The 18,779-nt window shown below is 55.8% G+C and overlaps 1 protein-coding gene across 1 annotated transcript; it reads left to right on the top strand.

The window, feature by feature from the left end:
- The first annotated feature begins 10,518 nt into the window (after positions 1-10,518).
- Positions 10,519-17,908, top strand: LOC136377001 (proline-rich protein 36-like). The gene is made up of 7 exons (XM_066343595.1): positions 10,519-12,003; positions 12,373-12,972; positions 13,209-13,999; positions 14,470-15,684; positions 15,897-17,154; positions 17,201-17,371; positions 17,687-17,908. The coding sequence occupies exons 1-7, from the start codon at positions 10,519-10,521 to the stop codon at positions 17,906-17,908; spliced, it is 5,742 nt and encodes a 1,913-aa protein (XP_066199692.1).
- The last annotated feature ends 871 nt before the right edge of the window (positions 17,909-18,779 follow it).

The raw sequence follows: 18,779 nt of genomic DNA, 5'->3' as shown, positions 1-18,779 counted from the left end.
AGGGAGCCGGAGAGCTGAGCCCTGCCTGTCAGAGGCCCGCGCGGGGGACTTGCTGTCTGGTCTGCGCTCTGATTCTAACCAGAAGGAAGGGGCATTGCTCTTAGCTTGTTGGTGACAAGTACAGGCTCCGGCTTCCAACTTGAGACTTCGCGCTGGAGCCAAGATGACTAGAAAACTTTGCAGGTGAGAACAGGAAATACAGATCAAGTATATAAAAGTAACCCTCTTTTTTATTTAGTTACTTTTCTTTTCACAGGTTTAATGAGTTCACACGCTTAGGCAGGTGGCGGAACGCCAGGCGTTGGGCTATCTGAATGCTCTAAAAAGACACTGAGACTTCCTCTCTGCTTGGTGTCCCTGTGGACTTAAAGGCCACCTCAGCTTCCCTGGACCAGTAAGAGAAAGCCTTGTACCATGAGGGTATCTCCGTACAGAATTTTCAGTGATTTGTACCTTGTATTGCCATTAAATAGCCATTGAATAGCTAATTTTCTAGGAAGAAGACAGGCATGAATGATGTGCTTGCCTGTGAATGTGGATGCTTGGAATTTATTTGGGGCCTACGGATTGGAGAGGTGTCTCCTCGCCCCCTTTGGAGGGGAGCATGCAGAACTCCCCAAACCAATTACGAAGAGTCAAAAGAAGGGGGTAGAAAGCAAGGAGCAGGAAGCGAAGCAACAGAACCTTCTTCCACCTTCCCCAGGCGACCCTCCCTCTCTGCCGTGACACCCAAACCGCTGCCGGGCCCCATGGCTGCCGCTGTCCCTCGGTCCTCCACCTTCCCCAGGCGACCCTCCCTCTCTGCCGTGACACCCAAACTGCTGCCGGGCCCCATGGCTGGCGCTGTCCCTCGGTCCACCCCCACCCCCACCATCCACCGTCTAGGCCAGCAGTTTCCTGAGGGAATGACAGGAGTTTAACCCTGTTTGAACTCCCAGTGCCTAAACAGTACCTGTGAGGAGTGGACGTCCACCCCTGTCTGCTTGTGTGATTGGAAGCAATGAGAAGACTTTAAGTGACTGATGACATCATAAAGATCAAAATTATGTAAACAGCAGAGGAGAGCAAGGTGCAGGTGAGTGTGCACACTTCGGTAAAGTTCACACAATCAGAAAAGAAATAATCCACTGTACGTGCACCTGATATATGTACATAGATACCTGCTACTCAGAGTGGACCCCCGGGCCGGCAGGACCTGTGTCTCCATCCCGGTCCTCGTTGGAAATTCACGTTCTCAGTGCCCACCGACGTTGGTCTGAGTCCGAATCTGGGAGCACGGGGCTCAGAGGACCTCATTCTACGGCTCTCTCCAAGGGGTTTCTGCGCCCACCCATCTGGAGGAGCAGTGGGCACGAAGTAGAGGGTCTGTAGTGAACTATTCTGTTAAGTGAGTTATTCTTTTTTTTTTTTTGCATTCATATTGGTGTTTTTTTTTTTTTTCTTTTTTGCATTTTTCTGAAGCTGGAAACGGGGAGGCAGTCAGACAGACTCCTGCATGCGCCCGACCAGGATCCACCTGGCATGCCCACCAGGAGGCGATGCTTTGCTCATCTGGGACGTCGCTCTTTTGCATCCAAAGCCATTCTAGCGCCTGAGGCAGAGGCCACAGAGCCATCCTCAGCGCCCGGGGCATCTTTGCTCCAATGGAGCCTTGGCTGCAGGAGGGGAAGAGAGAGACAGAGAGGAAGGAGAGGGGGAGGGGTGGAGAAGCAGATGGGCACTTCTCCTGTGTGCCCTGGCGGGGAATCGAACCCGGGACTCCTGCACGCCAGGCCGATGCTCTACCACTGAGCCAACCGGCCAGGGCCTGAAGTGAGTTATTCTAACAGGTAAACACCGAAACCTGTAGAAAATGTCTTTTCTACTAGCCTTTCAGAATTGGTGCTGCTCACGGTTTCCTTGAGAAATAGGTGAGTAAAATATAGGCTGTTTCCTGTGGTAGTCATCTCTCATGTGTCAGAATTGGAATCCACATGGTCACTTCTGCAGCTGTGCAGCCCACAGGCCGGAACCTCTCTGCATCAGAGGGTCCTGGAGGATTTGGTCTTGATCATGGGGACACTTGTGTGCAAGGCGGGGCTTGCTCTGACGGCCACGCTGAGGGTAGGTGGAATCTGCCTCTCACTGAGGTCCAATATGATCACCTTGATGACCTCGTACACAGTGCCTGAGACCTTCACATACTAGATGTGTGACATGGGTGACGTTTTACATTGGAGGCTGTTTCTTCATTTTAAAAATGGAATAATACCCCCTTGAAGTACTTGCTCTAGAGATTTAAATGAGTCGGTGATTAGGAAAGTTCCTAGCACTATGTCCAACCTTTAGTAGAAACTCAATTGTGGCTGAATGTGGGTGAACTAGGGACTCAATTTATCATGTGCAAGAAATCCACCAGGGTAGTGATCACTAGTTGCTGCAACAGAGCCACCCTGAACTCTCAGTGATGTGACACAGCCAAAGTCTTGATTCACCCTCATGACAAGTTCACGCCAACTGTGGGCGATCAGGGATGGAGGGGCTTGCTCCATATGATTGCACAGGAATCCGGGCTGGGACATTCATCATCACCCTGTTGACTGACACACCTGAAAGCTGCATCTGGTTGGTCACCGTGGGGCTGGGGGAGAAGCGGTGGAGGAAGCAGGTCTCAGTCTGACAGTGTCCGCGTCCCTTTCGCTCATGGTCAGTTGGACGGACCTTGGCATATGCTTGCCCATATTGAAGCTCTTCCCACAGCTCCTTGGCATGCATCTCCCTACTCTCCCCACGGCTCACTGTGCCAACCTCTGCCTTGCCGTGGCAGCAGACCTGTGAGAAGAGTCCTCAGCCTACGATGGGTGAACATCCCAACTTCCTTCCTCCTCCAGCAGGGAGTTCCGAGTTTGTTTCTCCACTGAGTTCCAGAGTTCCTCCGTAGCATTAAGCTCCAGTTGACCATAATGGAAGCTGCTTTAATACCATAATCTTTATTGCCTTGACTTTCTTTCATTCATCTCATGATACTACCCTCCATGTCCTGGTGTCTGCTTCTGAGGGAACCCACAGCACATGACCGTGTAACTGTAAGACGGCTGGAATACAGAGGAGCGCGTGGGGTATGTGGGAACCACTGCCCGTCACACCCAGTTTAGCTTATCACGAGTCTCCCCTCCAGATCCTAAGCACAGGGAGAGAAGCTGCCTATTTGCATCTTATTTCTACGTTTCTGGGCATGAGAAGCCTGTGGTGTCAGTGAATTGACTCTTAGCATTGTGTATCTGATTCGGCCACATAAGGAGGCTTTGCAGTCACTCTCACTCTCTTCACACCAACGCTGAGCTTTGATTAATGCGCGATACCCATTGTATGGACAGGAAGAATAACTCAGGGCTAGCTGCCTCGGCTCAACTGAACACAGTTAGTGTGATACCTGATATAACAGTCCAGCAACTTCCTATTCGAAGTCCAGTTTTTCTTTTGTTTGTTTGTTTTGTTTTTTGTTTTGTTTTGTTTTGTGTTGCCTCATCATAGTACAACGAAGTCCAAAGATATTCATCCTGGTATTAGGTTCTTAATTCCCGCCTATGCATACAAGAGCAGGAAGAACGGCATGCTCAAGGCTGTAAGCTGTTACTTAAACGTGAATCTCCTTGGCTCTCGATTTAAAGCCTCTCCAGCCCGTTTTAAGAGAGGAAGACGTTTCTCCTTCTCAGATGAATATCCTCCTCTCCATTCCTACCTGAAAGAAGTGATATGAGGCCGAGAGCGTGTGTACGGGTCAGAATCATCGAGGAAGAGTTCAGCTGCTTTAGGCCATTCATTTCTTTATTTGTCACTCATGCATTGAGCATCAGGCACGAGCTAGACTCCGAGATGTTAATAAAGACTCTCCTATTCATAAGAATTGTGAAGCCTAATGAACACTATACCCAACACACACGTAGAGCTAATGCTAAATGGCGGTGAGCTCTCTGGGAAGAGTATGGTTAGGACTGTCCAGAGGAAGGAAAGATACCAGCTCGTTGTATATACAAGTGTGTATGGACTCCGATGAGCATTTATTTATTCATTCACTCATTTAAAACAATGTTGGTCATGTACCGTATGCTTAAAAATGTGTTCACTCCAGGGATAGAATGGGTGGATGAAAACCACCCAGTTTCTGTCCCCTTGTGATGTCTATAGCTCAGTGGGATGGAAGTATGGACATGTCTAAATGGGTTAGACAGGTTGACTTTTGGGGAGATGAGTATTTTGGGGGAAGAAGAAACAATGTGCTTGTAAGTCACAGCGTGGATCTGGGCAGCATCGTGGGAAGAAGACAGTCCACTGAGCGGGAGAGAGTTCTGGGATAACACATGAAAACTACTAGGCTGAACTGGGTCTTTAGGTAAGACCTTGACCTAGCATGACCGCCATCCCGAAGTCCTGGCTATTGTGTGACAGACAGGTAAGAGCCTCTGAAGTCACTCGGGGAAGATGGCACGGACGGCAGGGTGGACCTGGCACGGAAAGGGACGAGGGGGACCGGAGTGATGTGTGTGGAGAGAATGCAGTCCCAGCACCAGAAGCCAGTGACACCGGGCCTGAGCCAGCGCAGGGGCACCGCAGTGGGTGACATAGGAAGGATATGGCTGGCGTGACGGAGAGAGAAACCAGGGCAGCCGTGACCACCTAGAGGCTATGGTGGGACAGAAACCACGGGTGCACAGACATGGGTTATCCCTCCTGAGTGCAGGATAAACACTAGCTTCTAGCTTCCCAGAGAGCTCGGCGTGGTCACATGACCGTGTCCTGGCCAATAGAATGTGAGTAAGGGTCCTGTCCATCCCCTCCCTGCACACCCCCTGAAAACAAAGCCCTTCTCTCCCCAGCGGAATGCACAGGCTTCAAGGACTGAGAGGGGCGGGGAGGCCATACACAGAGTGGCGAGGAGTCCCTGGTCCCCTGCTCCTGGGTGGGGGGGAGGTGGTCCAGCAAGTGTGTCCAACACATGCCAAAGAATGGGCGTGCCTATGCTTCAATAAAACTTTATTTATAAAAATACGGGACAGGTCAGTTGGAGCCCTTGGGTTGTCCTTTGCCCAGAGCAAAATGCCCCCTCCCAGTGGCCCCCTCGGACAATGATTAACGAGAGTCAAGATGTAAATTTTTACTTGTTAAACGTCCTAGACCTAGGACTTGCTTGCTATACTCGTTAGCTTTGGCTGACGGAAGAAGAGAGGGAAAGAGGCGATGAGATCTCCCTTGTTCCTGGGACAAGGAGAGAATTTATGGGACGGTAGGTGTGAAATTCCACCATAGGTTTTAAACAATCATTTAAAAATGAGTGACTGAGAATTTATAGGGAAAAAAACCCCAAATTCTTCGGAGATGAACCGAAAATTCTTCGGAGATGAACCACCGAATTGCACAGGGTTTCGGGGTCAGGTTGGTTGGAATGGGGGCGTTCCGGGGGGCGGTCCTGGGGCGCAGGCCCTTCCCCTGAACCTGCTTGGTAACCGGGTGGGGACGCTTTCCTTTACTGACGGCCAACGCTGCTGTCTGCATTCCAGAGCGCAAGGGGAGGAAGGGAAGAAAGAGGCCTTGGCCGGGCGCCAGGTGGGAAACTGAAGGAGTCTGTCAGCAGGCCCTCGGGTAACAATGTCATAATTTAAAATTTCTCTAACAACGGGGAGTAATTAATGATACAGCTTCCCCTTTTCCTCTTCCCATTCCAGCCTAGTGACTTTCACAGGGTGAGTGTGGTGAGTGTGTGCATGTGCGGTGTGTGTCTATGTGTGTGTTGGGTGTGCATGTGACGTGCGGTGTGTCTGTGTGTGTGGGGTGTGTCTGTGTGCATGCTGGGTGTGCGTGTGTGGTGTGTGTGTGTCTGTGTACGTGCTGGGTGTGCGTGTGTGTGTGTAGGGATGCATTTGGCAGTGTGTTTGGTATACGTCTGTGTGTCTGTGCCTGTGCATGTGTGGTGTGTGTGTGATGTATATGTGTGTAGTGTGTGCGCTATGTGTGTGTGCAGTGTGGGTGTGCGTGCGTGCCGCATGTGTGTGTACCCACCCGTCATGTGCAGTGTGTGTGTGCACCCACCCGTCATGTGCAGTGTGGGTGTGTGTGCACCCACCCGTCCTCAGCAGACGGGTCAGGGGGCGTGTCCTGCAGCTCTGACAGACGGGACGCGTTCACTCAGGAGTCTGGCAAGCGGGGCCGTCCTTCTGCCTCAGGAGAGGCACCTGGGCTCCCTGGGGGGGTCATCCGCCTGTTCACTGTGAGACCTGCTGACCGCGCTCCCCGCCCACCCGTGGCGGGGTTCTTGCAGGGCGCATTGGAAGGTTTCTTGGCCTTGGCAGGGCAGATTCTTGATTTATTTGGAATTAAAAGGCAAGAAGACAAAAGTATCATTCTAGCTGGTACCCCACTGCCTTCTCTTAGGGAGGAGTGCCCTCCCGTCTAAGTGACAGGGGATTCCAAGGCTGGTGACTGACATTCCAGCCCAAGGTCGCCCGACCTGGCTTTCTTTCTCCGAGGTTCTCTCTGGGGCGTGTGGAGATCTGTAAGCCACACCGTGTATCTAACATGATTTTAAGATTGGTCTGGAAGATACAATAGAGAAAGGTAAGAGCACAGGGCCAACTTCCAGGTCACTGGGGCCAAAGTCCAGATTTACAGCTGATCCACCATGTGACTTACGGACAGGGTACCACCCTTCTCTGGGTGTCGGGGACCCCTCTAATGTTGAGATTGCGAATCAGGTCAGATCTCTGTTTTCCACAACGTGTTCTAGCAGTGATTTTCAACCTTTTTTTTTTCACGGCACAAACACACGCTAATTACTAAGGTCATTGCCCTTGACTAAATACAACCATTTTCATCTTATGGCACAAATAAATTAGTCACTAAAGAAGAAGAGGTCAGGGCCCCTTTTTCTTTAGTAATTAGTTTATGAGCGCGTGACAAACAAAGGTTGAAAATCACTGTTGTAAAGGATGGTGCTAGTAAGCTTTGTGGACAAGGGTGTCGACGATTCCTTTACCCAGGAATTGCATTTCAGTGCTCATCAACGAGACCAGAAATGACAGTGGCTTAAACAAGTTGTCGGTGAACGTTTCCTTCCAGTGAAGAAAGGCCAGAGAAAAGCAGCCCTGGGCCAGTAATATAAGGAGACCAGATTCTTCTCTTTCTCCTCATTGTCCTTAACAATGGCTTCTCTCTTCAACGTCGCGTTGCAGTTCAAGATGGCTGTAGAGCTCCACCCTTTACGTCTGCATCCTACGTAACCGGAGGCAGGAAGTCTGAGGCCCGCTGGGCAGCATGATGCCTCTCCTTGATAGATACATGCCCTTTGCTTCTCCTTTCTTGGAGTCCCTCGTGACATCTCCTTTTGTTATCTCAAGGGCCAGAATGTATCCAGCTGCAGGAGGTACTGGGAGATGTAAGCATTTCAGTCCAGGATTCTGCCAACGTGCACAGAGTCAGAGTTCTGTTACCAAGGAACTTGAAGAGCATGCATGCTCAGTGACAACAAGCCGTCCCCAGCCACAATGGCTGAGGAAGCGAGCAGTGTCCCGGATTGTGGTTGAGTAGCAATTTCTCTTCTGTGCATTTCAGAGATTTTTATATGCAAATGTACATTGTGAGACTTCCTGTATACGACGTGTCCCATAGTTATTTGATTATAGCCTGCTTTCATTTGAGCACATCACAGGCGATGACTAGCCTAAGAAATAACTTGGAGGAAAGCTGCATCCAATGATCTCAAGTGTCCTTTGTTACTGACCAACTGTTAGATGATCTAGATTAGGGGTTCCCCTCTCTCACCAGATCCTATGAGGGCAACCCCGATTCCCCGTCATTTTTCCTTCCTGCCAACTTCCTGGGAACTCCTGATAACCCCAGGGATGATTCTAGAGCCCCCTGTGGGCATTGTCCCCTCTGCATCTACAGGGACACGTGAAGATCCCTTCTTCGTTGTCATATTTATTCATGTATTGGTGAGTTTTTACTGAGATGAGATCATGGGGGTGTTAGGCAGCAGAGTCTTGATTTGATTCACATCAAGTGAGGATGTAATTGGAAGCAATCAGAATGAAGTGTCCCATTTTAGGAAAAGCCTTTTATGCAGCAAAACTTAGTGACAGTGCAGTCATGATTTAAAGAGCCAGTTGTTAATTTAAAGAGAGAGAGAGAGAGAACATAAGAAAATGACTCTGCCATGTGTTCCCTTCGTGTAAGACTCTGTACTCTTGCCATTCACAACACGATGCTACATGATGATGTCAACATACAATTTGAAGTCTCAAAATTTCCAAGGGCATCACCGCTCCATTCATAAAAATGTCTGAGCCCCTCCAGTCATCGAAGCCCTCTGTCTTTGTCCTTCAGAAGCTGGTCATCAAGCAGGAGAGAAGAATGTAAAACAAAAGTCAGAGAGCAGTTCCGGAGGTATCTGTAGAGTAGCAGGTGGCCGGTGGAGAGACGCCAGGTGGTGAAGAAGTGGGCTTTGGACTAAGACACACCTTGGCTACCCCGTTGCTTAGACTTTGGAAAAGCTATCTGACTTCTCTGTGCCTTAGTTTTCTAGTCTGTCACGTGGAGCAGAGAAGAGTTGCCATCTTCTAGGACAGTCATTACTCAACGACATAGTGCCCTTAGCGTTGTAGCTGGCATGCGAGCCACGGCTTCCTGTTGTGGCTGCCACTGTGGTGACTGATATTATTTACTCTTATCGGTACTTTTATGGCAATGTAACAATGGAGCTATACAGAGGAGAGGAGGAGAGCTGGGCAGAGGGGCTGGCCTGAGTCACAGAAGAGAAATGTCCCAGGAGGTGAAGCTGTCTATCTCAACAGTCACCTAGAACAACCTGTCCGACAGCATTGCAGACCGCACATCGAGGTCCAGGATGATCTTCTTAGCGGTTGCAAGAGGCCAGTTCCAGGGAGTGCCAGCCGGCAGACATATTTCTTTGGCCAGCTCTGTCTACATATTTACATTTGAATGATTCTCTCACACTTGATCACTGTCCTCCCTAGTCCCTACAAAGAGTTTTACCTGACGTGTTTAGGTATTTACATGTCTGACCATCTTCTAGGTAGAGACGTAGCTCAAAAGAAAGACAGTGACCAAACCCTTTAGAAAGGATGAGGCCTGGGCCGACGCTTCACGATGAGTCAGAAGCCGGTGGGGGAAAGGGGCCAAGGTGCGGGCCAGGTGGGTGGATGGGGGCAGAGTTTGCAGAGCGCCAGTGTGCTGCCTCCGTGGGTCCGTTCAAAGTTGATCACCGCTGTTCCTAACGACTGCATGACATTGAGCAAGCGACCCCCCCACCTCCTGCAGCCTCCAATTTCCTCATTTCAAAAGGAACGTGTGGGTCAAAGGTGTCGAGATGATCGTGTCTGGAGTTCTGATTCCAATTACCCAGTTCTCCAGAGACGTCACAGGAGGCCTTTGTCAAGGGAAAAAGCATTTCTTCATCTCCAGAGCCACATATGTTACCCAGAAACTTCTGGGGCTCTTGGAGTTTCTTGTAAGAAGTCCCACTATCCAAAGAATAATTCTTAACACCACAGTTTCTTTTAATAAGCAGTTACATCATCTTTCTAGACACTGCCACCCACAGCCTCAACACAGATGGGTTGTCAGAAGGCAGTTTCTGGATGTCGAGGTCACCCAGAGTCATATGGCACATTCTGATGAAGTTGGGGCACCTCTCTCTGCCCCCCCTTTCTCCTGCACAGGGAGTAGAGCAGCCGGGCTCGTGACTTCAGGTTAGGTCTCATTTTATCATTTTATTTATTTTTCAATTACAGTTGGCAGACCATATTATAGTAGTTTTGGGTATACAACATGGCCATTAGACACCTATATAACTTATGAAGTGATCACCCCCAATGAACCTTGTACCCATCTGATACCACGCACAGCGATCGCAATACAATGGAATACACTCCCCGTACTGTCCTATTTTTAGTGCACCCGCATGGCTTTTTATAACTGGCGGTTTGTGTTTCTTCATCCCTTATCCCTTTCACCTTCTTCATCCAGCCCCCCCACCCTTCTCCTCTCTTGAAACCATCGATTTGTTTTCCAGATCTATGAGCTTGTTCCGGTTTTGTTTATTCATTTCTTTTGTTCTGTAAGTGAAGTCCTATGGTATTTGTCTTTCTCTGTCTGACTGGTTTCCCTTAACATAACACCCCTAGGTCTGTCTATGGTGTCGCAAATGGCAAGATCACATTCTCTTTTCATGGATGATATTTCATTGTATACATGCATCACACCTGTCAGAATGGCTGTCATCAATAAATCAACACACAACAAGTGTTGCTGAGGATGTGGAGACAAGCGAACCCCTCTGCACGGTTGGTGGGCCGTAACCTGGTGAAAAACACTGTGAAGGTCCCCCGCAAATGAAAAATAAGACTATCATGTGGCACAAAAACTCCAGTTCTGGGTATTTATCCCAAGAAACACAAAACGTTAATTCAAACACATATACACACTTCTATGTTCATTGCAACATTATTTACAAGAAGAACTAACATGTGCCAGGAACCCAAGTGCCCACAGAGAGACAAATGGGCAAAGAAGCTGCTTCCAGGGGGTAAAGAAAACAGTTCCTCAGCCCCCGGCCTCATCCCCGTGCTCCCGGGAGCACTCAGCACCCAGCCTCATCCCCTCATCCCTGCGTTCCTGGGAGCACTCAGCGCCCGGCCTCATCCCTGTGTTCCCGGGAGCACTCAGCCCCTGGCCTCATCCCTGTGCTCCGGGGAGCACTCAGCCCCCGGCCTCATCCCCGTGTTCCCGGGAGCACTCAGCCCCCGGCCTCATCCCCGTGCTCCCGGGAGCACTCAGCCCCCGGCCTCATCCCCGTGTTCCCGGGAGCACTCAGCCCCTGGCCTCATCCCTGTGCTCCGGGGAGCACTCAGCCCCCGGCCTCATCCCCGTGTTCCCGGGAGCACTCAGCCCCTGGCCTCATCCCTGTGCTCCGGGGAGCACTCAGCGCCCGGCCTCATCCCTGTGTTCCCGGGAGCACTCAGCCCCTGGCCTCATCCCTGTGCTCCGGGGAGCACTCAGCCCCCGGCCTCATCCCCGTGTTCCCGGGAGCACTCAGCCCCCGGCCTCATCCCCGTGCTCCCGGGAGCACTCAGCCTCCGGCCTCATCCCCGTGCTCCCGGGAGCACTCAGCCCCCGGCCTCATCCCCGTGTTCCCGGGAGCACTCAGCCCCCGGCCTCATCCCCGTGCTCCCGGGAGAACTCAGCCCCCGGCCTCATCCCCGTGTTCCCGGGAGAACTCAGCCCCCGGCCTCATCCCTGTGCTCCCGGGAGAACTCAGCCCCCGGCCTCATCCCCGTGTTCCCGGGAGAACTCAGCCCCCGGCCTCATCCCTGTGTTCCCGGGAGCACTCAGCCCCCGGACTCATCCCCGTGTTCACGGGAGCACTCAGCCCCCGGCCTCATCCCTGTGTTCCCGGGAGCACTCAGCCCCGGCCTCATCCCCGTGTTCCCGAGAGCACTCAGCCCCCAGCCTCATCCCTGTGTTCCCGGGAGCAGTCATCCCCTGGCCTCATCCCTGTGCTCCCGGGAGCACTCAGCCCCCAGCCTCATCCCTGTGTTCCCGGGAGCAGTCATCCCCTGGCGTCATCCCTGTGTTCCCGGGAGCACTCAGCTCCCAGCCTCATCCCCGTGTTCCTGGGAGCAATCAGCCCCATCCTCATCCCTGTGTTTACAGGAGCAGTCATCCCCCGGCCTAATCCCTGTGCTCCCGGGAGCACTCAGCCCTCATCCCCTCTTCCCCGTGCTCCCGGAAGCACTCAGCCCTCATCCCTCATCCCTGTGTTCCCGGGAGCACTCAGCCCCCAGCCTCATCCCCGTGTTCCCGGGAGCACTCAGCCCCCGGACTCATCCCCGTGTTCCCGGGAGCAGTCATCCCCCGGCCTCATCCCTGTTTCCCCGGGAGAACTCAGCCCCCGGCCTCATCCCTGTGTTCCCAGGAGCACTCAGCCCCCAGCCTCATCCCCTCATCCCTGTGTTCCCGGGAGCACTCAGCCCCCAGCCTCATCCCTGTGTTCCCGGGAGCACTCAGCCCCCAGCCTCATCCCCTCATCCCTGTGTTCCCGGGAGCACTCAGCCCCCAGCCTCATCCCTGTGTTCCCGGGAGCACTCAGCCCCCAGCCTCATCCCCTCATCCCTGTGCTCCCGGGAGCACTAAGCCCCTGGCCTCATCCCTGTGTTCCCGGGAGCACTAAGCCCCTGGCCTCATCCCCGTATTCCCGGGAGAACTCAGCCCCCGGCCTCATCCCTGTGTTCCCGGGAGCACTAAGCCCCTGGCCTCATCCCCGTATTCCCGAGAGCACTCAGCACCCAGCCTCATCCCTGTGTTCCCGGGATCACTCAGCCCCCAGCCTCATCCCTGCGTTCCCGAGAGCACTCAGCACCCAGCCTCATTCCTGTGCTCCTGGGAGCACTCAGCCCCCAGCCTCATGCCCTCATTCCCGTGCTTCCGGGAGCACTCAACCCCCGGCCTCATCCCTGTGTTCCCGGGAGCACTCAGCCCCCAGCCTCATCCCCTCATCCCTGTGTTCCCGGGAGCACTCAGTCCCCGGCCTCATCCCTGTGCTCCCGGGAGCACTCAGCCCTCATCCCCTCATCCCCGTGTTCCCGGGAGCAGTCATCCCCCGGCCTCATCCCTGTGTTCCCGGGAGCACTCAGCTCCCAGCCTCATCCCCGTGTTCCTGGGAGCACTCAGCACCCATCCTCATCCCTGTGTTTCCGGGAGCAGTCATCCCCCGGCCTAATCCCTGTGCTCCTGGGACCACTCAGCCCTCATCCCCTCATCCCCGTGCTCCCGGAAGCACTCAGCCCCCAGCCTCATTCCTGTGTTCCCGGGAGCACTCAGCCCCCAGCCACATCCCTGTGTTCCCGAGAGCACTCAGCCCCCAGCCTCATCCCTGTGTTCCCGGGAGCACTCAGCCCCCAGACTCATTCCCGTGTTCCTGTGAGCACTCAGCCCCCATCCTCATCCCTGTCTTTTCGTGAGCAGTCATCCCCCGGCTTAATCCCTGTGCTTCCGGGAACACTCAGCCCTCATCCCCTCATCCCTGTGTTCCCGGAAGCACTCAGCCCTCATGCCCTCATCCCTGTGCTCCCGGGAGCACTCAGCCCCCAGCCTCATCCCCTCATTCCCATGCTCCCGGGAGCACTCAGCCCCCGGCCTCATCCCTGTGTTCCCAGGAGCACTCAGCCCCCGGCCTCATCCCTGTGTTCCCAGGAGCACTCAGCCCCCAGCCTCATCCCCTCATCCCTGTGCTCCCGGGAGCACTCATCCCCCGGCCTCATCCCTGTGTTCCCGGGAGCACTGAGCCCCCAGCCTCATCCCCGTGTTCCCGGGAGCACTCAGCCCCCAGCCTCATCCCTGTGTTCCCGGGAGCAGTCATCCCCTGGCCTCATCCCTGTGCTCCCGGGAGCACTCAGCCCCCAGCCTCATCCCTGTGTTCCCGGGAGCAGTCATCCCCTGGCCTCATCCCTGTGTTCCCGGGAGCACTCAGCTCCCAGCCTCATCCCCGTGTTCCTGGGAGCACTCAGCCCCCATCCTCATCCCTGTGTTTACAGGAGCAGTCATCCCCCGGCCTAATCCCTGTGCTCCTGGGACCACTCAGCCCTCATCCCCTCATCCCCGTGCTCCCGGAAGCACTCAGCCCCCAGCCTCATTCCTGTGTTCCCGGGAGCACTCAGCCCCCAGCCACATCCCTGTGTTCCCGAGAGCACTCAGCCCCCAGCCTCATCCCTGTGTTCCCGGGAGCACTCAGCCCCCAGACTCATTCCCGTGTTCCTGGGAGCACTCAGCCCCCATCCTCATCCCTGTCTTTTCGGGAGCAGTCATCCCCCGGCTTAATCCCTGTGCTCCCGGGAACACTCAGCCCTCATCCCCTCATCCCTGTGTTCCCGGAAGCACTCAGCCCTCATGCCCTCATCCCTGTGCTCCCGGGAGCACTCAGCCCCCAGCCTCATCCCCTCATCCCTGTGTTCCCGGGAGCACTCAGCCCCCAGCCTCATCCCTGTGTTCCTGGGAGCACTCAGCCCCCAGCCTCATCCCCTCATCCCTGTGCTCCCGGGAGCACTCAGCCCCCGGCCTCATCCCTGTGTTCCCGGGAGCACTAAGCCCCCGGCCTCATCCCTGTGTTCCCGGGAGCAGTCATCCCCCGGCCTCATCCCTGTGTTCCCGGGAGCACTGAGCCCCCAGCCTCATCCCCGTGTTCCCGGGAGCACTCAGCCCCCAGCCTCATCCCTGTGTTTCCGGGAGCAGTCATCCCCCGGCTTAATCCCTGTGCTCCCGGGAGCACTCAGCCCTCATCCCCTCATCCCTGTGCTCCCGGGAGCACTCAGCCCCCAGCCTCATCCCCTCATTCCCATGTTCCCGGGAGCACTCAGCCCCCGGCCTCATCCCTGTGTTCCCAGGAGCACTCAGCCCCCGTCCTCATCCCTGTGTTCCCAGGAGCACTCAGCCCCCAGCCTCATTCCCTCATCCCTGTGTTCCCGGGAGCACTCAGTCCCCGGCCTCATCCCTGTGCTCCCGGGAGCACTCAGCCTTCATGCCCTCATCCCCGTGTTCCCGGGAGCAGTCATTCCCCGGCCTCATCCCTGTGTTCCCGGGAGCAGTCATCCCCTGGCCTCATCCCTGTGCTCCCGGGAGCACTCAGCCCCCAGCCTTATCCCTGTGTTCCCGGGAGCAGTCATCCCCTGGCATCATCCCTGTGTTCCCGGGAGCACTCAGCTCCCAGCCTCATCCCCGTGTTCCTGGGAGCACTCAGCCCCCATCCTCATCCCTGTGTTTACAGGAGCAGTCATCCCCCGGCCTAATCCCTGTGCTCCCGGGAGCACTCAGTCCTCATCCCCTCTTCCCTGTGTTCCCGGGAGCACTCAGCCCCCAGCCTCATCCCCTCATCCCTGTGTTCCCGGGAGCACTCAGCCCCCAGCCTCATCCCTGTGTTCCTGGGAGCACTCAGCCCCCAGCCTCATCCCCTCATCCCTGTGCTCCCGGGAGCACTCAGTCCCCGGCCTCATCCCTGTGCTTCCGGGAGCACTCAGCCTTCATGCCCTCATCCCCGTGTTCCCGGGAGCAGTCATTCCACGGCCTCATCCCTGTGTTCCCGGGAGCACTCAGCCCCCAGCCTCATCCCCGTGTTCCCGGGAGCACTCAGCCCCCAGCCTCATCCCTGTGTTCCCGGGAGCAGTCATCCCCTGGCCTCATCCCTGTGCTCCCGGGAGCACTCAGCCCCCAGCCTCATCCCTGTGTTCCCGGGAGCAGTCATCCCCTGGCCTCATCCCTGTGTTCCCGGGAGCACTCAGCTCCCAGCCTCATCCCCATGTTCCTGGGAGCAATCAGCCCCATCCTCATCCCTGTGTTTACAGGAGCAGTCATCCCCCGGCCTAATCCCTGTGCTCCCGGGAGCACTCAGCCCTCATCCCCTCTTCCCCGTGCTCCCGGAAGCACTCAGCCCTCATCCCTCATCCCTGTGTTCCCGGGAGCACTCAGCCCCCAGCCTCATCCCCGTGTTCCCGGGAGCACTCAGCCCCCGGACTCATCCCCGTGTTCCCGGGAGCAGTCATCCCCGTCCTCATCCCTGTGTCCCCGGGAGAACTCAGCCCCCGGCCTCATCCCTGTGTTCCCAGGAGCACTCAGCCCCCAGCCTCATCCCCTCATCCCTGTGTTCCCGGGAGCACTCAGCCCCCAGCCTCATCCCTGTGTTCCCGGGAGCACTCAACCCCCAGCCTCATCCCCTCATCCCTGTGTTCCCGGGAGCACTCAGCCCCCAGCCTCATCCCTGTGTTCCCGGGAGCACTCAGCCCCCAGCCTCATCCCCTCATCCCTGTGCTCCCGGGAGCACTCAGCCCCCGGCCTCATCCCTGTGTTCCCGGGAGCACTAAGCCCCTGGCCTCATCCCCGTATTCCCGGGAGAACTCAGCCCCCGGCCTCATCCCTGTGTTCCCGGGAGCACTAAGCCCCTGGCCTCATCCCCGTATTCCCGAGAGCACTCAGCACCCAGCCTCATCCCTGTGTTCCCGGGATCACTCAGCCCCCAGCCTCATCCCTGCGTTCCCGAGAGCACTCAGCACCCAGCCTCATCCCTGTGCTCCTGGGAGCACTCAGCCCCCAGCCTCATGCCCTCATTCCCGTGCTTCCGGGAGCACTCAGCCCCCGGCCTCATCCCTGTGTTCCCGGGAGCACTCAGCCCCCGACCTCATCCCTGTGTTCCCAGGAGCACTCAGCCCCCAGCCTCATCCCCTCATCCCTGTGTTCCCGGGAGCACTCAGTCCCCGGCCTCATCCCTGTGCTCCCGGGAGCACTCAGCCCTCATCCCCTCATCCCCGTGTTCCCGGGAGCAGTCATCCCCCGGCCTCATCCCTGTGTTCCCGGGAGCACTCAGCCCCCATCCTCATCCCTGTGTTTCCGGGAGCAGTCATCCCCCGGCCTAATCCCTGTGCTCCTGGGAGCACTCAGCCCTCATCCCCTCATCCCCGTGCTCCCGGAAGCACTCAGCCCCCAGCCTCATCCCTGTGTTCCCGGGAGCACTCAGCCCCCAGCCTCATCCCTGTGTTCCCGGGAGCACTCAGCCCCCAGCCTCATTCCCGTGTTCCTGGGAGCACTCAGCCCCCATCCTCATCCCTGTCTTTTCGGGAGCAGTCATCCCCCGGCTTAATCCCTGTGCTCCCGGGAACACTCAGCCCTCATCCCCTCATCCCTGTGTTCCCGGAAGCACTCAGCCCTCATGCCCTCATCCCTGTTCTCCCGGGAGCACTCAGCCCCCAGCCTCATCCCCTCATTCCCATGCTCCCGGGAGCACTCAGCCCCCGGCCTCATCCCTGTGTTCCCAGGAGCACTCAGCCCCCGGCCTCATCCCTGTGCTCCCGGGAGCACTCATCCCCCGGCCTCATCCCTGTGTTCCCGGGAGCACTGAGCCCCCAGCCTCATCCCCGTGTTCCCGGGAGCACTCAGCCCCCATCCTCATCCCTGTGTTTACAGGAGCACTCAGCCCCCGGCCTAATCCCTGTGCTCCCGGGAGCACTGAGCCCTCATCCCCTCATCCCCGTGCTCCCGGAAGCACTCAGCCCTCATCCCTCATCCCCGTGTTCCCGGGAGCACTCAGCCCCCGGCCTCATCCCTGTGCTCCCGGGAGCAGTCAGCCCCCAGCCTCATTCCCTCATCCCTGTGCTCCCGGGAGCAGTCAGCCCCCAGCCTCATTCCCTCATCCCTGTGCTCCCGGGAGCACTCAGCCCCCGGCCTCATTCCCTCATCCCTGTGTTCCCGGGAGCAGTCAGCCCCCAGCCTCATCCCTGTGTTCCCGGGAGCACTCAGCCCCCAGCCTCATTCCCTCATCCCTGTGCTCCCGGGAGCAGTCAGCCCCCAGCCTCATTCCCTCATCCCTGTGCTCCCGGGAGCACTCAGCCCCCGGCCTCATTCCCTCATCCCTGTGTTCCCGGGAGCACTCAGCCCCCAGCCTCATCCCTGTGTTCCCGGGAGCACTCAGCCCCCAGCCTCATTCCCTCATCCCTGTGTTCCCGGGAGCACTCAGCCCCCAGCCTCATCCCTGTGCTCCCGGGAGCACTCAGCCCCCAGCCTCATCCCTGTGTTCCCGGGAGCACTCAGCCCCCAGCCTCATCCCTGTGTTCCCGGGAGCACTCAGCCCCCAGCCTCATCCCTGTGTTCCCAGGAGCACTCAGCCCCCAGCCTCATCCCTGTGCTCCCGGGAGCAGTCAGCCCCCAGCCTCATCCCCTCATCCCTGTGCTCCCGGGAGCACTCAGCTCCCAGCCTCATCCCCGTGTTCCCGGGAGCACTCAGCCCCCAGCCTCATTCTTGTGCTCCCGGGAGCACTCAGCCCCCAGCCTCATCCCTGTGTTCCCATTGTCCATGGAGCCTGGGGACCATCCATAGAGCAGGCCACTGGAATGTCCACAGGTGACAGTCCCCACTTAGCACAGACACAGATGTAAAGTTGCACACTGTAAAGGCAGCCAACCCACAGTTCTTGAAAACGAATGTCACTTGAGTTGTGTCTTCCTGGGTGAGAGCTGTCATGGCAGCTGAGTGGGCTTCCCAGGGTTGGACCTGCTGCAAGCGAATGGACTCCACAGCTAGACCACTTAGCCATTTTGGGTTCCAGTCTGAAAGTGTGATGGTCATTTACTTCTAATGGCATTTCTACGGGGCTGAAATAAAATAGCAGTTGCCTGTCATGTAAAAAGGACCAGAAGTGTGTTGATGTCTTTCTCGCTTCTCTCTTAGTCTCAGGATGTTCTCGTTCATTCAAGCCCTTTTCCAAAGTGTAGTTAGTTTATCTGCTTGGAGTCTGGAAAACCTAATACCAGTAGATGAACTGAAAAAAAAATTTTTTTTAATTAACCAATCTATATTGAACATCCATTAAGTTTATAAAACTGTGCTATGTACCATGGGAAATATAGAGTTGGTCCTTTATTCTAAAGGGGTTTTGTTGCAATGGCGAAGCAGAAACACATGCATAATTGAATGACTGCAGAAGTCTAAAATGGGATAACAGAAAGGGTGCTTTACGGTTGTTTGGGATTTCTGGATCAACAGTGGAGTGACCGGCGTGTCCCTGAGCTCCTCAAGGCTGCCGACCTCACTTCTCCATCTCTGCGTCCCCCGTGCCTCTAGTCTGTGACACCAGTGGGACATCAGCGACGGTGTCTCAGGTGGATGGATGAATGGAGGGATGAATGAATAAATGGTGTTCTATTTTTTATTCCTACCACCACCGGCATTCAGCTCACAGGTGCTGTGG

The sequence above is a fragment of the Saccopteryx leptura genome, chromosome 6, assembly GCF_036850995.1.
Source record: "Saccopteryx leptura isolate mSacLep1 chromosome 6, mSacLep1_pri_phased_curated, whole genome shotgun sequence".
NCBI classification, from domain to species: domain Eukaryota; kingdom Metazoa; phylum Chordata; class Mammalia; order Chiroptera; family Emballonuridae; genus Saccopteryx; species Saccopteryx leptura.
The sequence above is the reverse complement of the archived record's forward strand: the minus strand, read 5'-3'. Positions and strand labels throughout refer to the sequence as shown.

Bases quoted from the DNA above. Each gene is read 5' to 3' on its own strand.
- LOC136377001 (XM_066343595.1), top strand. From the start codon at position 10,519: ATGTGCCAGGAACCCAAGTGCCCACAGAGAGACAAATGGGCAAAGAAG. The intron at 15,685-15,896 runs GTTCCCGGGAGC...TGTTCCCGGGAG, and splicing joins CCTCATCCCCTCATCCCTGT to CACTAAGCCCCTGGCCTCAT. The intron at 17,155-17,200 runs GTCAGCCCCCAG...TCCCGGGAGCAG, and splicing joins TCCCTGTGCTCCCGGGAGCA to TCAGCCCCCAGCCTCATTCC.